At 37.4% G+C, this 18,836-nt stretch overlaps 2 protein-coding genes across 3 annotated transcripts in view; one reads left to right on the forward strand and one right to left on the reverse strand.

Annotated features, from left to right (window-relative positions):
• Positions 1-5,802, reverse strand: part of atg5 (ATG5 autophagy related 5 homolog (S. cerevisiae)) — a 52,552-nt gene extending 46,750 nt beyond the window's left edge. Inside the window, exons 1-5 of the mRNA XM_053326307.1 lie at positions 5,734-5,802; positions 5,182-5,371; positions 2,854-2,981; positions 1,445-1,523; positions 75-237 (exon numbers count right to left, since the gene is read on the reverse strand). Of these exons, the coding sequence (XP_053182282.1) occupies positions 75-237; positions 1,445-1,523; positions 2,854-2,981; positions 5,182-5,289 (478 nt within the window). The 5' untranslated portion in view covers positions 5,290-5,371; positions 5,734-5,802. The remainder of the gene's footprint in view (positions 1-74; positions 238-1,444; positions 1,524-2,853; positions 2,982-5,181; positions 5,372-5,733) is intronic.
• dctn3 (dynactin 3 (p22)) overlaps positions 1-15,693 on the forward strand; it is a 49,223-nt gene extending 33,530 nt beyond the window's left edge. The window contains exons 2-8 of one of the 2 annotated variants that reach the window (XM_053326309.1): positions 7,944-8,074; positions 11,927-12,011; positions 13,251-13,337; positions 13,900-13,983; positions 14,220-14,278; positions 14,509-14,568; positions 15,563-15,693. In XM_053326309.1, the coding sequence (XP_053182284.1) occupies positions 7,973-8,074; positions 11,927-12,011; positions 13,251-13,337; positions 13,900-13,983; positions 14,220-14,278; positions 14,509-14,568; positions 15,563-15,649 (564 nt within the window). In that variant the 5' untranslated portion in view covers positions 7,944-7,972 and the 3' untranslated portion in view covers positions 15,650-15,693. Of the gene's footprint in view, positions 1-7,913; positions 8,075-11,926; positions 12,012-13,250; positions 13,338-13,899; positions 13,984-14,219; positions 14,279-14,508; positions 14,569-15,562 lie in introns of those variants that run through there. The other variant, XM_053326308.1, reaches the window with a different exon arrangement.
• Positions 15,694-18,836: the final 3,143 nt, after the last annotated feature.

Raw genomic sequence — 18,836 nt, forward strand, 5'->3', positions numbered from 1 at the left:
TTTTCTTTGAAATGTGAGTGAGTGTGTGAATGTGTGACGGTATGATTGTGTGTGTGTGTGTGTGTCTCTCTCACCATTCTGCAGGCCCATCCACAGCTGCTTGTGGTCTTTCTTCTGCATGTCGTTGACGACCTGGCTCTTGTGCTTGAGCGCGTCGGCCTCCTTGATGCTGGACATGAAGTGAGCCTCGATCACGGAGTTGGACTGGCAGTGCAACAGGTCGCTGTCGGGGAAATTCTGACACGCAATCACAAGAACAACATCTTATTTTAAAGCTGCTTTAATTCACTGCCCCTAAAAACTAAATATATGAGCTAAAAAAAGCTCTGTGGGTTTCACATTATATTCACTTAACCATCCTGTTGTCCTCGAGTCAAGGAAGGAAAGGAGGGAGGAAGAAGGAAGGAAAGGAGGGAGGAAGAAGGAGGGAGGGAGGAAGAAAGAAGGAAGGAAAGAAGGGAAGGAAAGGGGGGAGGAAGGAAGGAAGGAAGGAAAGGAGGAAGGAAGGAGGGAGGGAGGAAGGAAGAAGGAAAGAAAGGAGGGAAGGAAAGGGGGAGGAAGGAAGAAGGAAGGAAAGGAGGGAGGAAAGAAAGAGAGAAGGAGGTAAGGAAGGAAAGGAGGGGGGAGGAAGGAAAGGAGGGAGGGAGGAAGGAAATGAGGAAGGGAGGAAGGGAGGAAAGAAGGAACAAGTCAATACAGACAGGGTCAATTTGACCCGGGAAGACGACACGAGGGTTAACTGTATCTAAAAGGAGCTTCTCTTATTAATTAAGAATACACTTAAACATAACATACACCTAAATCAAAAAAATGAGATGCTGTGGATATTATGTACCCAAGTGGTTTCTGAGTCAGGTTTATTATTCAAAAATATCTTTAAAAATAGTTTTAAAAGCAGCATCAGGTTTGTTAAAATGTACATGTAGTATTTTTGTTGGTTTTATGTCATTTGAAATGACATTTGCACCATTTCTAACCAAAAGTAAGACTGAATGCTCCTGAAAATGTCAAATGGTGTAACCACAAAAGAATATTTAATCCACCTACAGTGTATTTAAGTGGATTTATACTAATAATGACTGTAAATGTTTCCTGATCTCCATGATTCTCCAGATGAAATGTAATATTTAGAACAATAGTATTCCATTAGCTTTATTTAATATAAAAGTTATAATGTAAGATCATGCCAAACTAGTTGATATGCTGTTTTATTGACTATTTACTGTTTTTAAGCAAGTTGAATTATTTGGTACAAAGTTTTTATGGTTACACCACTTAGACATTTTTACCATAATCCTCTAATATATTCTCTCAAAATGGATTAAAAGCAGAAATTTGATGCTGAGTCCACAAAAAAAGAATGCGTGCAAGTTATTCATATGTTTATTTTCACATTTTAACCCTTTAAATTTAAACTAAACCACATCATAACTGACCCTCCTACCTTAAAGTGCACAGTGATGGTCCAGGGTAAGACAGTGTTGGACGCATGGAAGTCAAACAGAACTCCTATTGGATAATGCCTGAACCAGGAAACACACATACAGGATATAACGTTACTGTTGCTATCAACTCAAAATCAAAGTCAAGACCATATGAGCATCTAAAAAGGCTCCACTCCACATTGTTATATTTTATTATGAAGATTTGACTCATTTTGGAATGGCCGAAGCTTCATATTAGCTTCACATTACACTGACAGTTGTTTCTTTTCTCTACGACTGTGACCATTTTGGTTGTGAGAAACACTGACACCTTGTGGCAGAACTTCCTTCCTGCGCCTGAGGTCAGACAGGAAGCTAACACACCAGCTGATGCTCGGCTGCTGGCTGTGAATGAATGGACTCCCAGTGACGGCTCTGTGGAGCTGCAGGTGCTTCGGACAGACTGTGGAGGCCGTTTGTTAGAGGACGAGACTGTTTGTATTTAAACACTATGATTTTATAAAAGGTTAGAAGCAGAGTTGGGTTACAGATTCTAGATACTAGATAATGTAACTATTTCATCAAAGTAATGTAACTTATTATATTTGATGACTTTTCTAATTTTCTAACCAATGTTTTCAACTGTTAGGGTAAATGTTCCCTCCTTCTGTCCTTCCTTCCTTCCTTCCTTCCTTCTTTTCCTCATACCTTCCTTCCATCCTTCCTTTCTTTGTTCCTTCCTACCTTCCTTCCTCCCTGCCATCCTTCCTTTCCTTCCTTTCTCCCTTCCATCCTTCCTTTCCTCCTACCTTCCTTCCTTCCTTCCTTCCTTTCTTTGTTCATTCATTCCTCCCTTCCTTCTTTCCTCCCTTCCTTTATCTCTACATTTATCTCTCATTTGAAAATGTATTCATTAGTTAATTAGTAATCTATTTATGTAGATTTTGGAATATAAAATAAAGGTATTTGATGAATAAAGTGAGTTTAATTGGTACTGTGACTCCAAATAAGCCCACATCATGATTTATTTACTTAATATATAAAAAGAATTTAAAAACAGCAATATATGTATTCAGTAACATGTTAAATATTAAAAATGAGGAAAATCTTAAAAAAGGTCAGACTTCAGATGTAACTTCCTCTGTAATCATCAACATTTTCATAAGTAACTCATTTAATGGCATTTTTTTTCAGATTACAGTTAATTTAATTACAAAATAAAAGTAACTAGTTAATCCCCAACAGTGGTTATAAGGGACGTTTCTACGAGAGCTATTATACGTATTATAATGTTAATATTTTACACAATAAGAAGAAAAATTCGGATATAAAAATAAACTAAATTGCTGAGATGTTTTTCGGCATATAATCTGGAGAGCAATGAAAACTAGTAAAATCACTTCATCTACCAATCGGATCAGTCTCTCACCATTTGAGTGGCGTCCCTTCGTACTCAAACCACATCTCCTCCACGTCCTCGGCCTTCATCACTTTGAGGAAATGTTTCTTCACCTTGTCCGTCACCAGAGTCAGGTAGCTCACTCTGGGTAACAGCAGCTGAGAGAGAGAACGAGAGAACGAGAGAGAGAGAGAGAGAGAGAGAGAGAGAGAGAGAGAGAGAGAGAGAGAGAGAGAGAGAGAGAGAGAGAGAGAGAGAGAGAGAGAGAGAGAGAGAGACAGAGACAGAGACAGAGAGAGAGATTATTATTAAAACAGTCCGGCCTGTTTCTGAATGCTGCGATGGGCTAAATTTAGAGTGTCCTCATGAAGCTTTTGTGACACTAACAACCAAGCAGAAGGTGATTTTAGTCTTTGTCTGTGTGTGTATTTGTGCATTCAGATCTAAATCCACTGAGGAAACAAAAGGAAAAAAAAGTTCATAAAAACATTCACCATCTGCTTCTTCATCACCTGACGAGGCTTCAAAAAGACTCATGCCTAATCTAAATTAAATCATAATATCTGACCATTAAATGTGAATAAACTGTACCTGAGTGTCATAATCAATCACACTTTCTATATATATATATATATATATATATATATATATATATATATAAAACTGACAATAAAAATGTTAAATATTGCACTGTTCTCTTTTTTAAAGTGTTTTAACTTGTGAAACAGTATTTTGTTTTTATGTACCTGCATAAGAATGACAGTTAAAGTGAAATTGAAATTGAATTGAATACGTATAACTTAAAGAGCTCACTCAGTAGAGAATTTAGGGACCTGAACAGCCTCAGTTTTATTTAACCCTTCACATACTGTTCATATTCTGACTCTGACTCATAATTAGTCTCTACAACCTTATGTCAAAAAAAATTCATAATCACTATTTTATGGTCCAGTAAAACATTTTATAGAATATGATGAATACAAAAAAACATGTCTGATTGCTGATTTTACTTTTTTTTTTTTAATAAATACTGGTCAATTTTAATATATTTGCATTTATAAAAATGTGTATCAGCTCTACCAAAATTTTCACATTAGGAAAAGTCTGGCTAAAATAAAATAAATGTATATATAGTGCTTTTACAGCTAAAAATTAAGAAATGGGTCAAATTTGAACTGCATTAAACTTAATAAGATAACAATAAACGGACACACCATATTAAATAAAATCCCCTCTCAAACAAAGACTATTAAAAGATCTTCAAATGTGCTTTTAAATATAAATGATGGGGCCCAAAATCCACAATGTGTCCACATTCTCCTATGGGGATGAATAAGGAATATCTGTCTATCTATCTATCTGTCTATCTATCTATCTATCTATCTATCTATCTATCTATCTATCTATCTAAAAGAGGGACTTTGACACTTTGACAGAATTGATTAAAGATATCTACTTGATTTGACTCATTTGGGATGGCTGAAGCTTCATACTAGCTTCAGATTAAACTTTTAAATACATTTTGTGGATTTAGTCCTCCATCACTTACATTATAAGTGCATCATGAAGGGATCCTCTACTAGTCAAAATGAACAGGAGGAATGATTACAGCATGAAAAACACACTTTATGTTCATTTGGGCTCATGACTATTAAAATAGACTTGAAAAACTGAGAACTAGTCCTTTAAAATTGCATGTTTTTGACAATCATAAATGAAAAGCAGCACAACTTCCCATCTAAAAAGGCTCAACTCAACATTGTTATATTAGTGTTTCCCTGTTGAGCTGTGGTGGAAGTATAGTAACAAGCTAGTAGAAACACTGTAACGTTGAAACATAGAAGATGAAGATTTGACTCATTTGGACGCTGAAGCTTCATATTAGCTTCCGATTAAACTTTTAAATACCTTTTGTGGATTTTGTCTCTCATCTCTTACATTATGAAATGGATCTTCTAATAGTCAGTATGAACATGAGGAATTATTACAGCAAGAACAACACACTTGACTGTTAAAATAGACTTGAAAAACTGAGAACTAGTCCTTTAAAATTGCATATTTTTGACAATCATGAATGAAAAGCAGCAGAACATCTACAAAGGCTCCACTCAACATTGTTATATTTATTTTTACTTGATGTGGGACGACTCAAGCTTCAGATCAACTTTTAAATACATTGTGTGGATTCTGCATTATGGAGGTATCTTCTAATGGTCAGTATGAACAGGAGGAATGATTACAGCAAGAAAAACACACTTAATGTTTAATTTGGGCTCCTGACTGTTGTTTTAGGACACAACTTTATAAGTTAGGACTCAAAGTTTGTGCCAATAGTCTCAAAGAAGTAGCAGCACTTACATAGTAGGGCTCGGCCTCTCTCTCAGTAATCTCATCCTGGTTCAGGGTGAAGCAGGTTGGGATCCGGCCGAACCAAACATCTCTCAACACATCCTTGTCATCTGCCATGCTGCTGCAGCTCCCAGAGGCACATAAAGAACAAGGAACAGCTACAAAACACAGATCCTCAAGTCCAAATGCAGGCAGCTTCCTGTTGAGCAGCACAGCACAGCATTGGTTAGCATTACACACAAACTTTCACCAAAACCTAAAAAACAGGCAATGCGGTATTAAAACAGCTTCTTATGAACCCCACATCTGTCTTTAATAAACATTCAGTTAGTTATACACAATGCTAGACTCCTAAAACTGTCAAACTGCGTAGCTTTTAATCCAAAACTGACATTAGCATGAGAGGCTAGGTGAGCTAGTGGAGAGGAAAAAGGAAAAACAAGCCTTTTGACTGAATAAATGTTATAAATGTGCAAACCCCTCTTGCATAAAGCTGTCTGATATGTGGTGCATGTGTGTGAGAGAGGATGAAAGAGGGTGATAATAGAAGAAAAACCTTACTTTTTGGTGTTGTTTTGCAGTCAGCTTGAATGGAAACAAGGCCGTGTCGGTCTGTGTTGTCATGCTCAGCTGTCACACAGTGAAATCAGCTGATTAGCAGCCTCTAGCGACAACTACTGCTGCTGCTGCTCTTTACTGCAATAACAATGAGAAAAAAACATGCTTTTAACATTACAGGCACATATTAATCACATGTAAGGTTATATTTAAATATCACATATCTATATCTTACATGTTTTTAAAAAAAGGTCTTCAGTTTGTACGTTTTCATTTTAAAAAGAAACATCCTTCTTCTATTGATTTTTAACAGCAGCTTGCATCCAATATGTTGCCTCACTACTGCCATCTGGTGGATTAAACTCCTCCTACCTCTTCATCACATGGCTTTCACACTCTTGCCATCAGCCCAGTTCTTTTTAAGATATACCTCAACAAGTATTGTCTGCCCTCTTCCACTGCTTCCACACACTCCAATATATCTCCCAAACATGGGAATGATAACATCAAGCTTTGGTTGGACAGCGGATGTGTCAGCTAGAGAGTTGGGAGTGTATTGTCCAACAGTGAGATAGATAGATAGATAGATAGATAGATAGATAGATAGATAGAGATAGATAGATAGATAGATAGATAGATAGATAGATAGATAGATAGATAGATAGATAGATGGGTAGATAGATAGATAGATAGATAGATAGATAGATAGATAGATAGATAGACTTTATTGATCCCAAGCTGGGAAATTACAGTGCAGCAGCATCAGCATTACACACAGTGACAATAACAACATATAATATAAGAATATAAAGAACAAACTATACATAATAAAATAGCAAAAGCAAATGAAATAAAATAAATAAAATGTTTTTTTTTATTGAAGTGGAGTTTTTTTATTGAAAATATATTTTTTGATTGAAGCAACCTTTTTTTTATTGAATACTAAAGATACAAATCTACCTTCATAAGGGAAAGGAAGAAGGTCAATGATGAGTAGCAGCAGCACTGGGATCAGGTATTAAGAGAAAGGCATCTATTCAATACAAAACAGAGTCCATATTAAAAGAAACAGAAGGAGGAAATAGAAAGGAGGAGGTAATAATGACCAGATTAAGAATAGGACAAAGCAGATTGAAACAGGACTCTTCATATTAAAAAAGGGAAACATCCATCTGAATATTGTCAGGAACCAGAAACCATAGAAGACGCACTAGTCATTGCAGAAAAATAAGAAAGGAAGGAAAGACATGATGGAGGGAATGGAAAAAGCTTGTTGATGTATCTCTTAAAATAACTTGGGCTGATGGCAAGAGTGTGAAAGCTATGTGATGTGCTAGGCCAGGGGTGTCAAACATGCGGCCCGTGGGCCAGAACCGGCCCGCCGAGGAGTCCAATCCGGCCCACTTTCCTTCCTGTCTTCTTTTCCTTAAATCTTTCCGTCCACCCTTTCTTCCTTCCATTTGTCCTTTCTTTCTTTCATTCCTTCCTGTCTTCTCTTTCTTCCATCTGTCTTTCCTCCAATCTTTCCTTCCTTCCTTCCTTTCTTTCATCTTTCCTTACTGTCTTCTCTCCTCTTCCTTCCATCCTTCCATCTTTCCTCCCTTCCTTCCATCTTTCCTCCCTTCCTCCGATCCTCCCTTCCTTCCTTCCATCTGTCCTCCCTTCCTTCCTTCCTTCAATCTTTCGTTGCTCCCTTTCTTTCATCTTTCCTTACAGTCTTCTCTCCTCTTCCTTCCATCTGTCTTTCTTTCAATCTTTCCTTCCTTCCTTCCTTTCATCTTTCCTTACTGTCTTCTCTCCTCTTCTTTCCTTCCTTCCTTCCTTCCATCTGTCCTTCCTCCAATCTTTCCTTCCTTCCTTTCTTTCATCTTTCTTTACTGTCTTCTCTCCTCTTCCTTCCATCCTTCCATCTTTCCTCCCTTCCTCCGATCCTCCCTTTCTTCCTTCCATCTTTTCATCCTGTCTTCTCTTCTCTTCCTTCCTTCCTTCCTTCCGGCCCACATAAAATCAATTTGGGCTTAATGTGGCCCTTGAATGGAGATGAGTTTGACACCTCTGTGCTAGGCGGAGTTTAAAATCCACTAGATGGCAGTAGTGGTGTAACATGTTTGGCTCCAAGCTGCTGTTAAAAACCAATAGAAGAAGAACGGAGAGTCACCAAATAACACGGTCACTGTTCGAATCATAACACCAAGCTAGTTTTAGGGGTTTTCTCTGTTGTGTCTGTAAGTAGCTTCAAATAATGGATAAAAAACTGGAGACTGATAATCTGGAGATGCGTCTACAGGCGCTGGAGGGTCGCATATACGGAGAGAGAAGAAACAAAAGTGGAAAACAAGCAAAGGTTTGATCTGGATAATGTTTATTCTTTTAAAGAGCTAAGTTAGCTGCTAGCTGTTAGCCAGGCTCAGCTAATGAGTGCACGCCCTGTTGTTCATTTTATACACTTTAGCCTATTTATATTATGTTTTATTAACAATTATGACATCTATTTAGTCCTATTATTAAACATTACTGTGTGCCTGAGTCTCAGTATTCATTGTCTGCAGCTATTTGAACTATTTGAGCTGAGCAGGGCTGCAGCTAATGATTGTTTTTGTTTTAATTATCAATTAAAAGGACAAATTCACAATGATGTTGGTCTTTCCCCCTTGTTTATGTGCTTAAACATTATGCATTATTAAACAAACACATTATGGATCAATTTCAATCATTAATATCTTTTTAAAAAGTATCTCCACACCCTAAAATCATCAGATTACTGATTATGTCATTACACACTATAACAATCATTCAGTATTTTGTTCTCAATTTAACTTTTATAGGATTTGAGAAAGTAAATTGAAAGAAATAATGATAGTTAAAAACTCACCCAAGAGCTCATTAAAGAAGAAAAACTCATCAATTCAACAGTAGATACACTACTATATTATATTATATTCCTTTATTAGTTCCTTTATATTGTAAATTCCTTCCACTGTGGGATTAATAAAGGAATATCTTATCATATCTTACAATATAACAGTTTAATACCAGATTAAAAAGGTATTTTGTTGAATTTAAAGGTGCAGTGTGTTGAATTTAGTGGCATCTAGAGGAACAGTCTTGGCAGAAATTGAATATAATATTGTTAAGTATGTTTTAATTAATGTATAATCACCTGGAAATAAGAATCATTGTGGGGGGGGGGGGGGGGGGGGTAATCATTCCTCCTGTTCATACTGACCATTAGAAGATCCACTCAGTACTAATATTACTGTTGTGCTGTAAATAATGTCACTATTATTTGTTTTTTTATTATATATTTCTACTATTATTGTTATTGTTATTCATACTTATTTAGTATTCTTCTTTTCTTATTGATGCTCTTCTATTTTTACCGACTGTCCACTTGCTGCTGTAACACTGCAAATTTCCCCCCATTGTTAATCTTAATCCCTTCATAATGCACTTACAATGTAAAGTGATGGAGGACTAAATCCAAAGAAAAAAAAGTGTTTATAAGTTGAATCTGAAGCTAATATGATGCTTCAGTGTCCGAATGAGTCAAATCTGTCCTGGAACAATTTGTAGATTTAATCATTTAAACGATGGACAAAAAAAAAAATCCATTGTCAACAAGCAGAGAGAGAAGCAGTGATTAAAAGTAAAAGCTCAAATGATGATGATCTGTTCCAAGCACATTGTAATAATGAACTGCAGTCAACGCTTTCAAGGATTTATTATAATAATTATCAATTAATCTTTATTTATAGGGAACATTTTCAAATCCATGTTATAAAAAAAAGAGCTCTTCAATAAAAGTATGATTTAAGACGATCTAATAACTGTTACTGATAATATTAAGTGTGCATATTTTTGTAGGAGACAGACCCTAAAAGAAAAAAGATGATGTCGTCCTTTTGAGCCTCAGAGTTAAACATCCGAGCATCACATGATATAAAAAACACCCAACATACAAAAGAGGCATTGAACTACTCTTTTTTTTTTTTTTTCCTTTTTTTTTTTTCTTCAGTGGTGGAGAAAGTGCCACAGTGTTATTTAACCTTTGTGTCGTCCTCCCGGGTCAAATTGACCCCGTCTGTTTTGACTGTTCCTTCCTTCCTTCCTTCCTTCCTTCCTTCCTTCTTTTCCTTTCCTTACTCCCTTCCTTCTGTCCTTCTTTCCTCCCTCCCTCCCTCCTTCCTTCCTTTCCTTCCTGCCTTCCTTCTGTCCTTCCCTCCTTCCTTCCCTTCCTTCTTTCCTTCCCTCCTTCCTTCCTGCCTTCCTTCTGTCCTTCCCTCCTTCCTTCCCTTCCTTCTTTCCTTCCCTCCTTCCTTCCTTTCCTTCCTTCTGTCCTTCTTTCCTCCCTCCCTCCCTCCCTCCCTCCCTCCCTCCTTCCTTCCTTCCTACCTTTTTTCCTTGCTTCCCTCACTCCCTCCCTCCATCCCTCCCTCCTTCCTTCCTACCTTCTGTCCTTCTTTCCTCCCTCCTACCTTCCTCCCTCCCTCCTTTCCCTCCTTCCTTTCCTTCCTTCCTCCTTTCCTTCCTACTTCCTACCTTCCTAACTTCCGTCCTTGACTCGAGGACAACAGGAGGGTTAAATAGTGTTTTACATTTATAATAGTCGTGTTATGAATTGAGTTTAAATTACAGGTTTAGACGTATTGTTTTGTTTCTCGCAGAGATCTAAAGTTTCGGTGCTGAGTCATGCCGAGAGCACTGGAGTCAAAACTGTCCAGTGTTTCAGTGTTTTTCCATTACGCAGCATGGAAAGGTTGAAGAGGTTGTTTACCTGCTGGAGGTTGTGACGTTTTAGTATCAGACATCACACTGCAGCTGTTTCTCCTCCTTGAAATATTACCAACAGATTCACTGATATAAGAAATAAAATAAAAAAATAGCTCAAACATCTCCAGATCTTGTTGTAGCTTTAGGTAACAGCTGCACTAATTCAGTTAATTTATTCTCCGATTCAGATTCTTCAAAATAAAAGTGATTTTGTCCCTTGCTTGCTTTTAATTTGAAGCAGGGAAAAAAACAGGACTTTCCTCCCTTTCTTCCTTTCCTTCCTCGCTTCCTTCTGTCCTTCTTTCCTCCCTCCCTCCCTCCCTCCCTCCTTCCTTCTTTCCTTCTGTCCTTCTTTCCTCCCTCCCTCCCTCCCTCCCTCCTTCCTTCCTTCCTTCCTTCCTACCTTCTTTCCTTGCTTCCCTCACTTCCTCCTCCCTCCCTCCCTCCCTCCTTCCTTCCTTCCTTCCTTCCTTTCTTCCTTTCTTCCTTCCTTCCTTCCTTCCTTCCTTCCTTCCTTCCTTCCTTCCTTCCTTCTTCCAGATCTTGTTGTAGCTTCAGGTAACAGCTGCACTAATTCAGTTATGAATATATTCTCAGACAAATTCTTCATAATAAATTAAGTTATTTTGTCACTTAACTGCTTTTAATTTGAAGCAGGAAAAAAACAGGAAATGTTGGGTTTTCATCACTTTTTGTCACTTTAATAGGAATCTGATGAAGACACTGTAAAATAAGGCCAATATTTCAATCAATCAGTCATGAATCTGCCATGAGGAAACACTCAGATGTAGGATAAAAATGTAAAGATAATGTAACATAAGGCAGATAATGTAAAACAGAAACACGGGAAAGAAACTATATTAACCCTCCTGTTGTCCCAGAGTCAAGGAAGGAAGGAAGGAGGATGGAAAGGAGGACGGGAGGAAGGAAGGAAAGGAGGGAGGAAGGAAGGAGTGAAGGAAAGAAGGAGGGAGGAAGGAAGGAGTGAAGGAAAGAAGGAGGGAGGGAAGGAAGGAAAGAAGGAGTGAGGGGGAAGGAAGGACAGAAGGAAGGAGGAATGGGTCAATTTGACCCGGGAGGACGATACGAGGGTTAAAAAGAGACAAGAGAAAACAACAGCTTTAGTTTGATGTGTGTGTGTGTGTGTGTGTGTGTGTGTGTGTGTGTGTGTGTGTCACGAGTTATTTGCAGTAAATCAGAGAGCGAGACCGCTGCGAGGCTGTGGTGGAAAAAACCCAAAAAGATGATCTTGGTGGTGTTGTAACTCTCAGATCATCCTGCTTGATCAGCCTCATCATGTGTCTTCAATCTCCTTTTTGAGCATAATTACCTCAGCAGTCCTCAGGGGGGCGACACTGCAACTTCACACTTCATAAAGTCAGCTCTAATGGCTCCTTTTTGTTTTTATGTGCTCTTTGTCCCGCAGTGTGCAGAGTCTTTGGTCAGGATCCAGGCGGGTCTGACCAACACGGCCAACAAGAGAGAACGAGTCAAGATCCTGCACAAGAAGAGTGAGTCACAGGCCGATGATTAGTTAGTTCAGCTCTGACATATGACTTCACATTGATCATCAAAACTCAAATATGAAAAAAAACCCTGATATTAAATGGTAAAACTGCAGCAAAGTGGAGAAAAAAAGGGTCTAAAATTCAACAAAAAGGCCGTCCACATTTTAATATACGGCCTAATTCACTAAGGCTGCATTCATACTGCAGGCAAATCTGATTCAAATCTGATTCCTTCTCAAATCAGATTTTTATTCCCGACTGTCCACACTGTTTTTAGCAAGCATCCAAATCGGATTTGGCTCTGTTCAGACTGGGCCACATTAATGACCAATCTGACAGGTTGCTGTGGCAACGTTATCAGAGCGGAGGCGTCATCTAGCGCGTATTGTGTGATGTCATATAATTGCGACAGCAACAACCAACCCTCGAGCTTCGCTTGAACGGAGCCATCTCCCCAAAGATTAAGAATATGGTTTGGTCCTCTGTCCATGGACTGATGTTTACGTCCTCTGTTGTCTCCGGAGATCACCTAGCAACAACAACTGGAATAAGTCCTCCAGTGATATCAGCTAGCAACAACAACTGGAATAAGTCCTCCAGTGATATCAGCTAGCAACAACAACTGGAATAAGTCCTCCAGTGATATCAGCTAGCAACAACAACTGGAATAAGTCCTCCAGTGATATCACCTAGCAACAACAACTGGAATAAGTCCTCCAGTGATATCACCTAGCAACAACAACTGGAATAAGTCCTCCAGTGATATCACCTAGCAACAACAACTGGAATAAGTGCGGGTCTGGTGTCGAATAGAGTGACGTAGCGTAGAGACGTAGAGAGACGTCACGGACAGTCAAATCCGATATGAGTGTTTGGAGCTGTTCAGACTCATCTGTTTAAATGAGATTTGAAACTTCCTCCCAAAGGTGGTTTCAATCTAGATTTTGGCTTGCAGTCTGAATGCAGCCTAAAGGTTTGCATGTGTAAAAACGAGAGTGTAAAGTTGACGTCACCTGCATAAAAAGGTGCAAGCTGATCTACTAACGCGGCGCACTGAGGCTTGCGTCTTTTTAAAAATGGCGTAATGAATATGCAACATGGGGCGTTTTAACCCCAGTGTGCAAAATAGAGGGAGCTGTTTGGTTTATAGGAAGGATTCTGATTGGCTGTCAGTGTTTCTCTGAAAGTGATCATGTTTGAGTGACGAGTCATTGATTGTGTGTTTTTGATGCTTTGGTGCAGTTGAGGACCTGCTGAAGTACCTAGACCCTCAGTTCACCGACCACATCACCGTACCCGACACCATGAAGCTGGAGTTCATCCTCGCTGGTAAGAAACAGGAGCACTCTGGGTTAGATAAGATAAAGAAGAAATATCATCTATTAAACATCTATTAAATCAATAACTTGCACACATTCTTTTTTTGTGGACTCAGCGTCAAATTTCTGCTTTTAATCCATTTAGAGAGAATATATTAGAGGATTATGGTAAAAATGTCTAAGTGGTGTAACCATAAAAACTTTGTACCAAATAATTCAACTTGCTTAAAAACAGTAAATAGTCAATAAAACAGCATATCAACTAGTTTGGCATGATCTTACATTATAACTTTTATATTAAATAAAGCTAATGGAATACTATTGTTCTAAATATTACATTTCATCTGGAGAATCATGGAGATCAGGAAACATTTACACTCATTATTTGTACAAGTCCACTTAAATACACTGTAGGTGATCAAATATTTAGTATTTATCATTCTTTTGTGGTTACACCATTTGACATTTTCAGGAGCATTCAGTCTTACTTTTGATTAAAAAATGGTGCAAATGTCATAGTGCTGACAGTGTGTGTGTGTGTGTGTGTGTGCGTGCGTGCGTGTGTGTAACAGAGGAGGACTTCCTGCTCTCCCAGGCTGCTTTGCTGGAGCAGGTCAGCACCATGCAGCCGCTGCTGGACAGCACGTACATCAGAGGTGAGTTTCACCTGGTGGGAAAAAGAAACATCTGCTTTTTGATGTTTTCTTCTTTTCTTTTGTTTTTACCCCTTGACAATGAAGGAGGAAGGAGCTCATGTTCACTGTTTAATAGAAATGAATAGTCTGATTTTTAAAGTTACATCTATTAAATGTTTCTGGTTTCTGTTTCAGCTGTTCAATGACTTTCATCCTTTTTTTTTTTTTTATTTCTGTGATTTTCTTTTTCTTCACAGACGTACCCGAACATGCTACCAAGCTGCAGCGTCTGTCACAGATTCACATCAAAGAGCAGGTAACATCCTCTCTTTATCACTCTCCATCTGACCCCTTTTTTAAAAAATCTCTCTTTCACATCAGGTTTTATGTCAACTCCTCTCTCTCTCTCTCTATCTCTCTCTCTCTCTCTGTCTCTCTCTCTCTCTCTCTCTCTCTCTCTCTCTCTGTCTCTGTCTCTCTCTCTCTCTCTCTCTCTCTCTCTCTCTCTCTCTCTCTCTCTCTCTGTCTCTCTTTCTCTTTCTTCAGGACCAAACTGAGGTTCAGTCCCAGGAAGTGAAGAAGCTTTTTGAGGAATACAACAAAATGGTACTCTTTATTTATTTCTGTGAATTAAAAATATCGTTAAAAATATTCACAAATACAAAAAGGTTTCATGTAATTATGAACTTCTTGTACTGGATTTTTGGGGGGATTAAAGAGACAGAATAATAATATATAAGGATCAATGACATGATGTAACCCAATGTCAATTGGTGGAACCAGTATTTTTTCTTAAGACAGGAGCATTTGGAATAAATATAATCCACATTTGCAACAAATTGTACATAATTTGTAGGTGGATAAAATATTTAATATTTATCATTCTTTTGTGGTTACACCATTTGACATTTTCAGGAGCATTCAGTCTTACTTTTGGTAAACAACGGTGTAAATGTCATTTCAAATGATATAAAATCAACAAAAATACTAAATGTACATTTTAACAAACCTGATGCTGCTTTTAAAACTATTTGTTTAAGATGTTTTTGAATTGATCATCTTGCCAACTCTTATTTGTCACTGACCCATGTACATGTTTTGTTGGTTTTTATATAATTTGAAATGACATTTGCACCATTTAAAAAAAAAAAAAAAAAAAAATCAAAAATCAAAACCTCCAGTGTATTTAAGTGGACTTATACTAATAATGAGTGTAAATGTTTCCTGATCTCCATGATTCTCCAGATTAAATGTAATATTTAGAACAATAGTATTCCATTAGCTTTATTTAATATAAAAGTTATAATGTAAGATCATGCCAAACTAGTTGATATGGTGTTTTATTGACTATTTACTGTTTTTAAGCAAGTTGAATTATTTGGTACAAAGTTTTTATGGTTACACCACTTAGACATTTTTGCCATAATTTTCAAATTTGACTAAACCATCACAAAAAATGTCACTGACCCACATATTAACAAACATGATGCATGATATTTTTGAACTGCTCATCTTACCAACCCTTATTTGTCACTGACCCATTAACAAAGTAATTAGCAGCTAACTTGTTCTAACTTTAACTTTAACCTCTTATTTGCAGATGTTCCTCTTGTCCAAGCAGTTCACCCACTGGGACGAGACCCTGAGGAGCCTAGAGGAGGCCAAGGGCATCCGGCCTGTGGAGTAGTTCCTGTCAACACACACACACACACACACACACACACACACACACACACACACACACTTCTGATGAGGAAGATGATGATGAAGAAGAAGACTGCACTGTGGCAGGTGCTTTAGATCAGACAAGTGTTTCTTATGTAGCTTGTTCACTGTATAAAAGTCAGTCATATCAAATTTCCCCGAAATAACTTAAAAATGCATCACCTGCATTTTGAATTGAATCAGTTTATTTATTAATTAACTCATTCCTTTTAATATTGTTGAATGTTTCTAGAAAATTCTCCCCAGTTGCTTAAATTTGCCACTTTTTAGGCAAATTTTATCTCTTTGCTGGCTGGTTGTTATCAGTGAAATAAATAACTACCCGGCTCTAAAAACTGTAATATTGTACCATTTATACAAACCCAAACTGGGATGTAAAGACCAGTGGAAATAACGTAGAGGAAGTCGCTCTTCATCAGCTGTCTTGGAGGAAGTCGACATGTGACTCAGACAGCTCCGAGATGCTGCTGCTGCTGCTCTTTAATTTATTTTCAGACTGTAGAGCTCTTTTTTTTTTTCCATGCCCGTATATTGACTTTACTTATAATGCATTCCTTACAGCAAGCCAGTCACAAGACTTGTTATTCTGCCCTGTTATCTATTTACACACACACATACCTGTTTTTACTACCTCGTGGGGACCCTGACTGGGTTCCAGCCTTTCTAAAGGGTCTAGAGACGTAATTTTAACTCCTAAATTCATCATAATTCTGTTCGAATAAAAAAATGACTTGAAATATCAATAACTCTCACATAAATCTGAAACTTGAATTTTGCCCCCCTTGTTGGGACCAGGAGTCAGTCCCCACGGGTAGAATCGGTCCCCATGGGTTAGTAATACGTCAGGTTTCAGTCCCCACCAGGATAGAAAAACGCGCACACACACACACACACACTCACCTCCTGACAAGATAGAGTTGCATAAACTTAAAATCTTAGCTTCATTATTATTCCCAGTTGTTGTTGTCGTGGTTTGAAAATGTGATACATGTCTCGTGTGTCATACAGGAAGACTGCAGTGTAAACAATAAATATTATTATTATAAATTGTTTTTCTTGGATTATTCCAGTGTGTGACGTCTGTTTTTGTTCTGTATCTACAAATTATTGACCAATTTTCTTTTACATTTAAGAGCTGGAAAAACACTTAATACACTCTTCTTTTTTTTTTGTTTAATTTCATATAATATATAAATAATTTTATTTCATTTTTTATTTGACCAGTGTTTATTGAAAAGGAAAAATCAAAAATCTGCATTCAAACATGTTGAATTCATCATTCATCTGATTTTAATCACCTCAGTTATTAATCAAGTCATGAATAACACTCAAATAAATGTACACATAAGTTTCAATCACAATTAAAATCACAATGAACACTTAACAATTATCTCTTCACATTAAAAGGTGCAAAAAATAAGCATTAAAGAAATGCTTAACAATGGTGCATGAAGTGTTTTAAAGTTTGTGCAGTGTTAATTGTAAACATTTAAATGAAAGTAAAGCTGAGGTAGAGACTGGGCAATGCAGATAAACTCAAATATCACAATATATTTGACCAAATAATAATGACAATGACAAAGTGGGTTAAAAGCAAATAATATAGAACAGCTGGTACAGTTTTGTAATTTCAGAAAATGAATGCAACCTTTAAAAGCAGGAAAAGAAACACTACAACGCTGTATCACGATATTATGATATCCAAATGATATGGATATATGGTATCTGTTTCAATAATGGGCGGTTTTAGATTTTCTGTAGCACATGAAAACTTTTACTTATTCCTCTTTATTAGGTAAACCTGTGCAATCTAATTAAATCCAATAGAACAGCTCTATTTTAAATTAATGAAGTTTATATATTTTCAGTTTTTGTTAACATTGTAAAAAAGGTGATAACTCTACTTTATGTTTATTATTGAGGTCATAGAGGGTGATGGTGGTGTATTAGGGTGCATTGTATTGACTGCTGTTCCTAATATTAACATACATGAGAGAGGGGCAAAATATTATATTTTTTTCTCTTGTTAAAGAGGATCTATCACATCCTCTCAGACGTTTTTACTAACATGCAGCTTATTCCAAGTGGCATACTCTGTCTCACACGAACTATGTAATCATCACATTCCTGTTTATTGTCTTGTCTACTAACTTCCACATCAATGTTAGCTGATTTATATTGTATGATGTACTGTTGTTGTTTTGTGTGTCTTGTAAGGTTTCCTTCAGTGAAAGGCGCCTTTAAATAAAATGTATTATTATTATTATCATTATACCTGGAAAATCTACTTAAGTACAGTAGTAGCCTCTTCGTTACTTACTTTTCACATAGAGAACTGTGGGAAACTTTAGAAAAAGAGAAGTGTAGAGAAATGGGTGTAACTAAACAATAACAGTTTTTAGACTTCTTCTATGTACTTCTTCTAAGTACTCTTAAAAACTCTTAAAATTGCTTCTACTTTACTTGGAAATTCTCTTAAAACTTCTCAAAATTTTTGACAGTTAGTTATACCCATTTCTCACCTACAACACACTCAAACCACAGCACTTCTCTAACTGAGTTTGTGATGTTTTTCTGACCATGAGTTATCAGAGATAAGAGACTTTTTTTTAAAACAGCAGGAAAGACTTCTGTTACCCCTTTTCCACCAGAAGCAGTTCTAGTGCTGGTGCTGGTTCACAGTCGGTTCAACTGTTAACCAGTTGAGAACCAATTTGCCTTTCCACGGTTTGAGGTGGTTAGGGAGCCATGTCATTACGTCACCGTGTATGTCATTTACATCGCTGCTTTCCCATAAAGACTTGCACCAACTTCAAAGCAACAGTAATACAAAGAAGAAGAAGGAGAAGCAACAACAACAATGGCAGACTACGCGTTTGTATAGCTGTTGCTCCTGGCTTGCATCCGAACACGGCAGATACGAAACGTATTTGTAATGCTTGACAGGATTGAGATGGTTACGTTAGCCTTTGTTGTAAGCTAACGTTAGCCGCCAGAGCACAGCTAACTCACAACGCAAATGTGTCTGAATTTCACCATCAGTCAAATGTTCTAGGGATAATTCACTCCTTATCTATTCACCAATATGCAGTCTTGTTTGTTGTGGTTGGTCTCAATAACCCCCCCCCTCCCGGCCCCTCTTTCTTTTA

This window comes from Scomber japonicus, chromosome 10 (assembly GCF_027409825.1).
Source record: "Scomber japonicus isolate fScoJap1 chromosome 10, fScoJap1.pri, whole genome shotgun sequence".
NCBI classification, from domain to species: domain Eukaryota; kingdom Metazoa; phylum Chordata; class Actinopteri; order Scombriformes; family Scombridae; genus Scomber; species Scomber japonicus.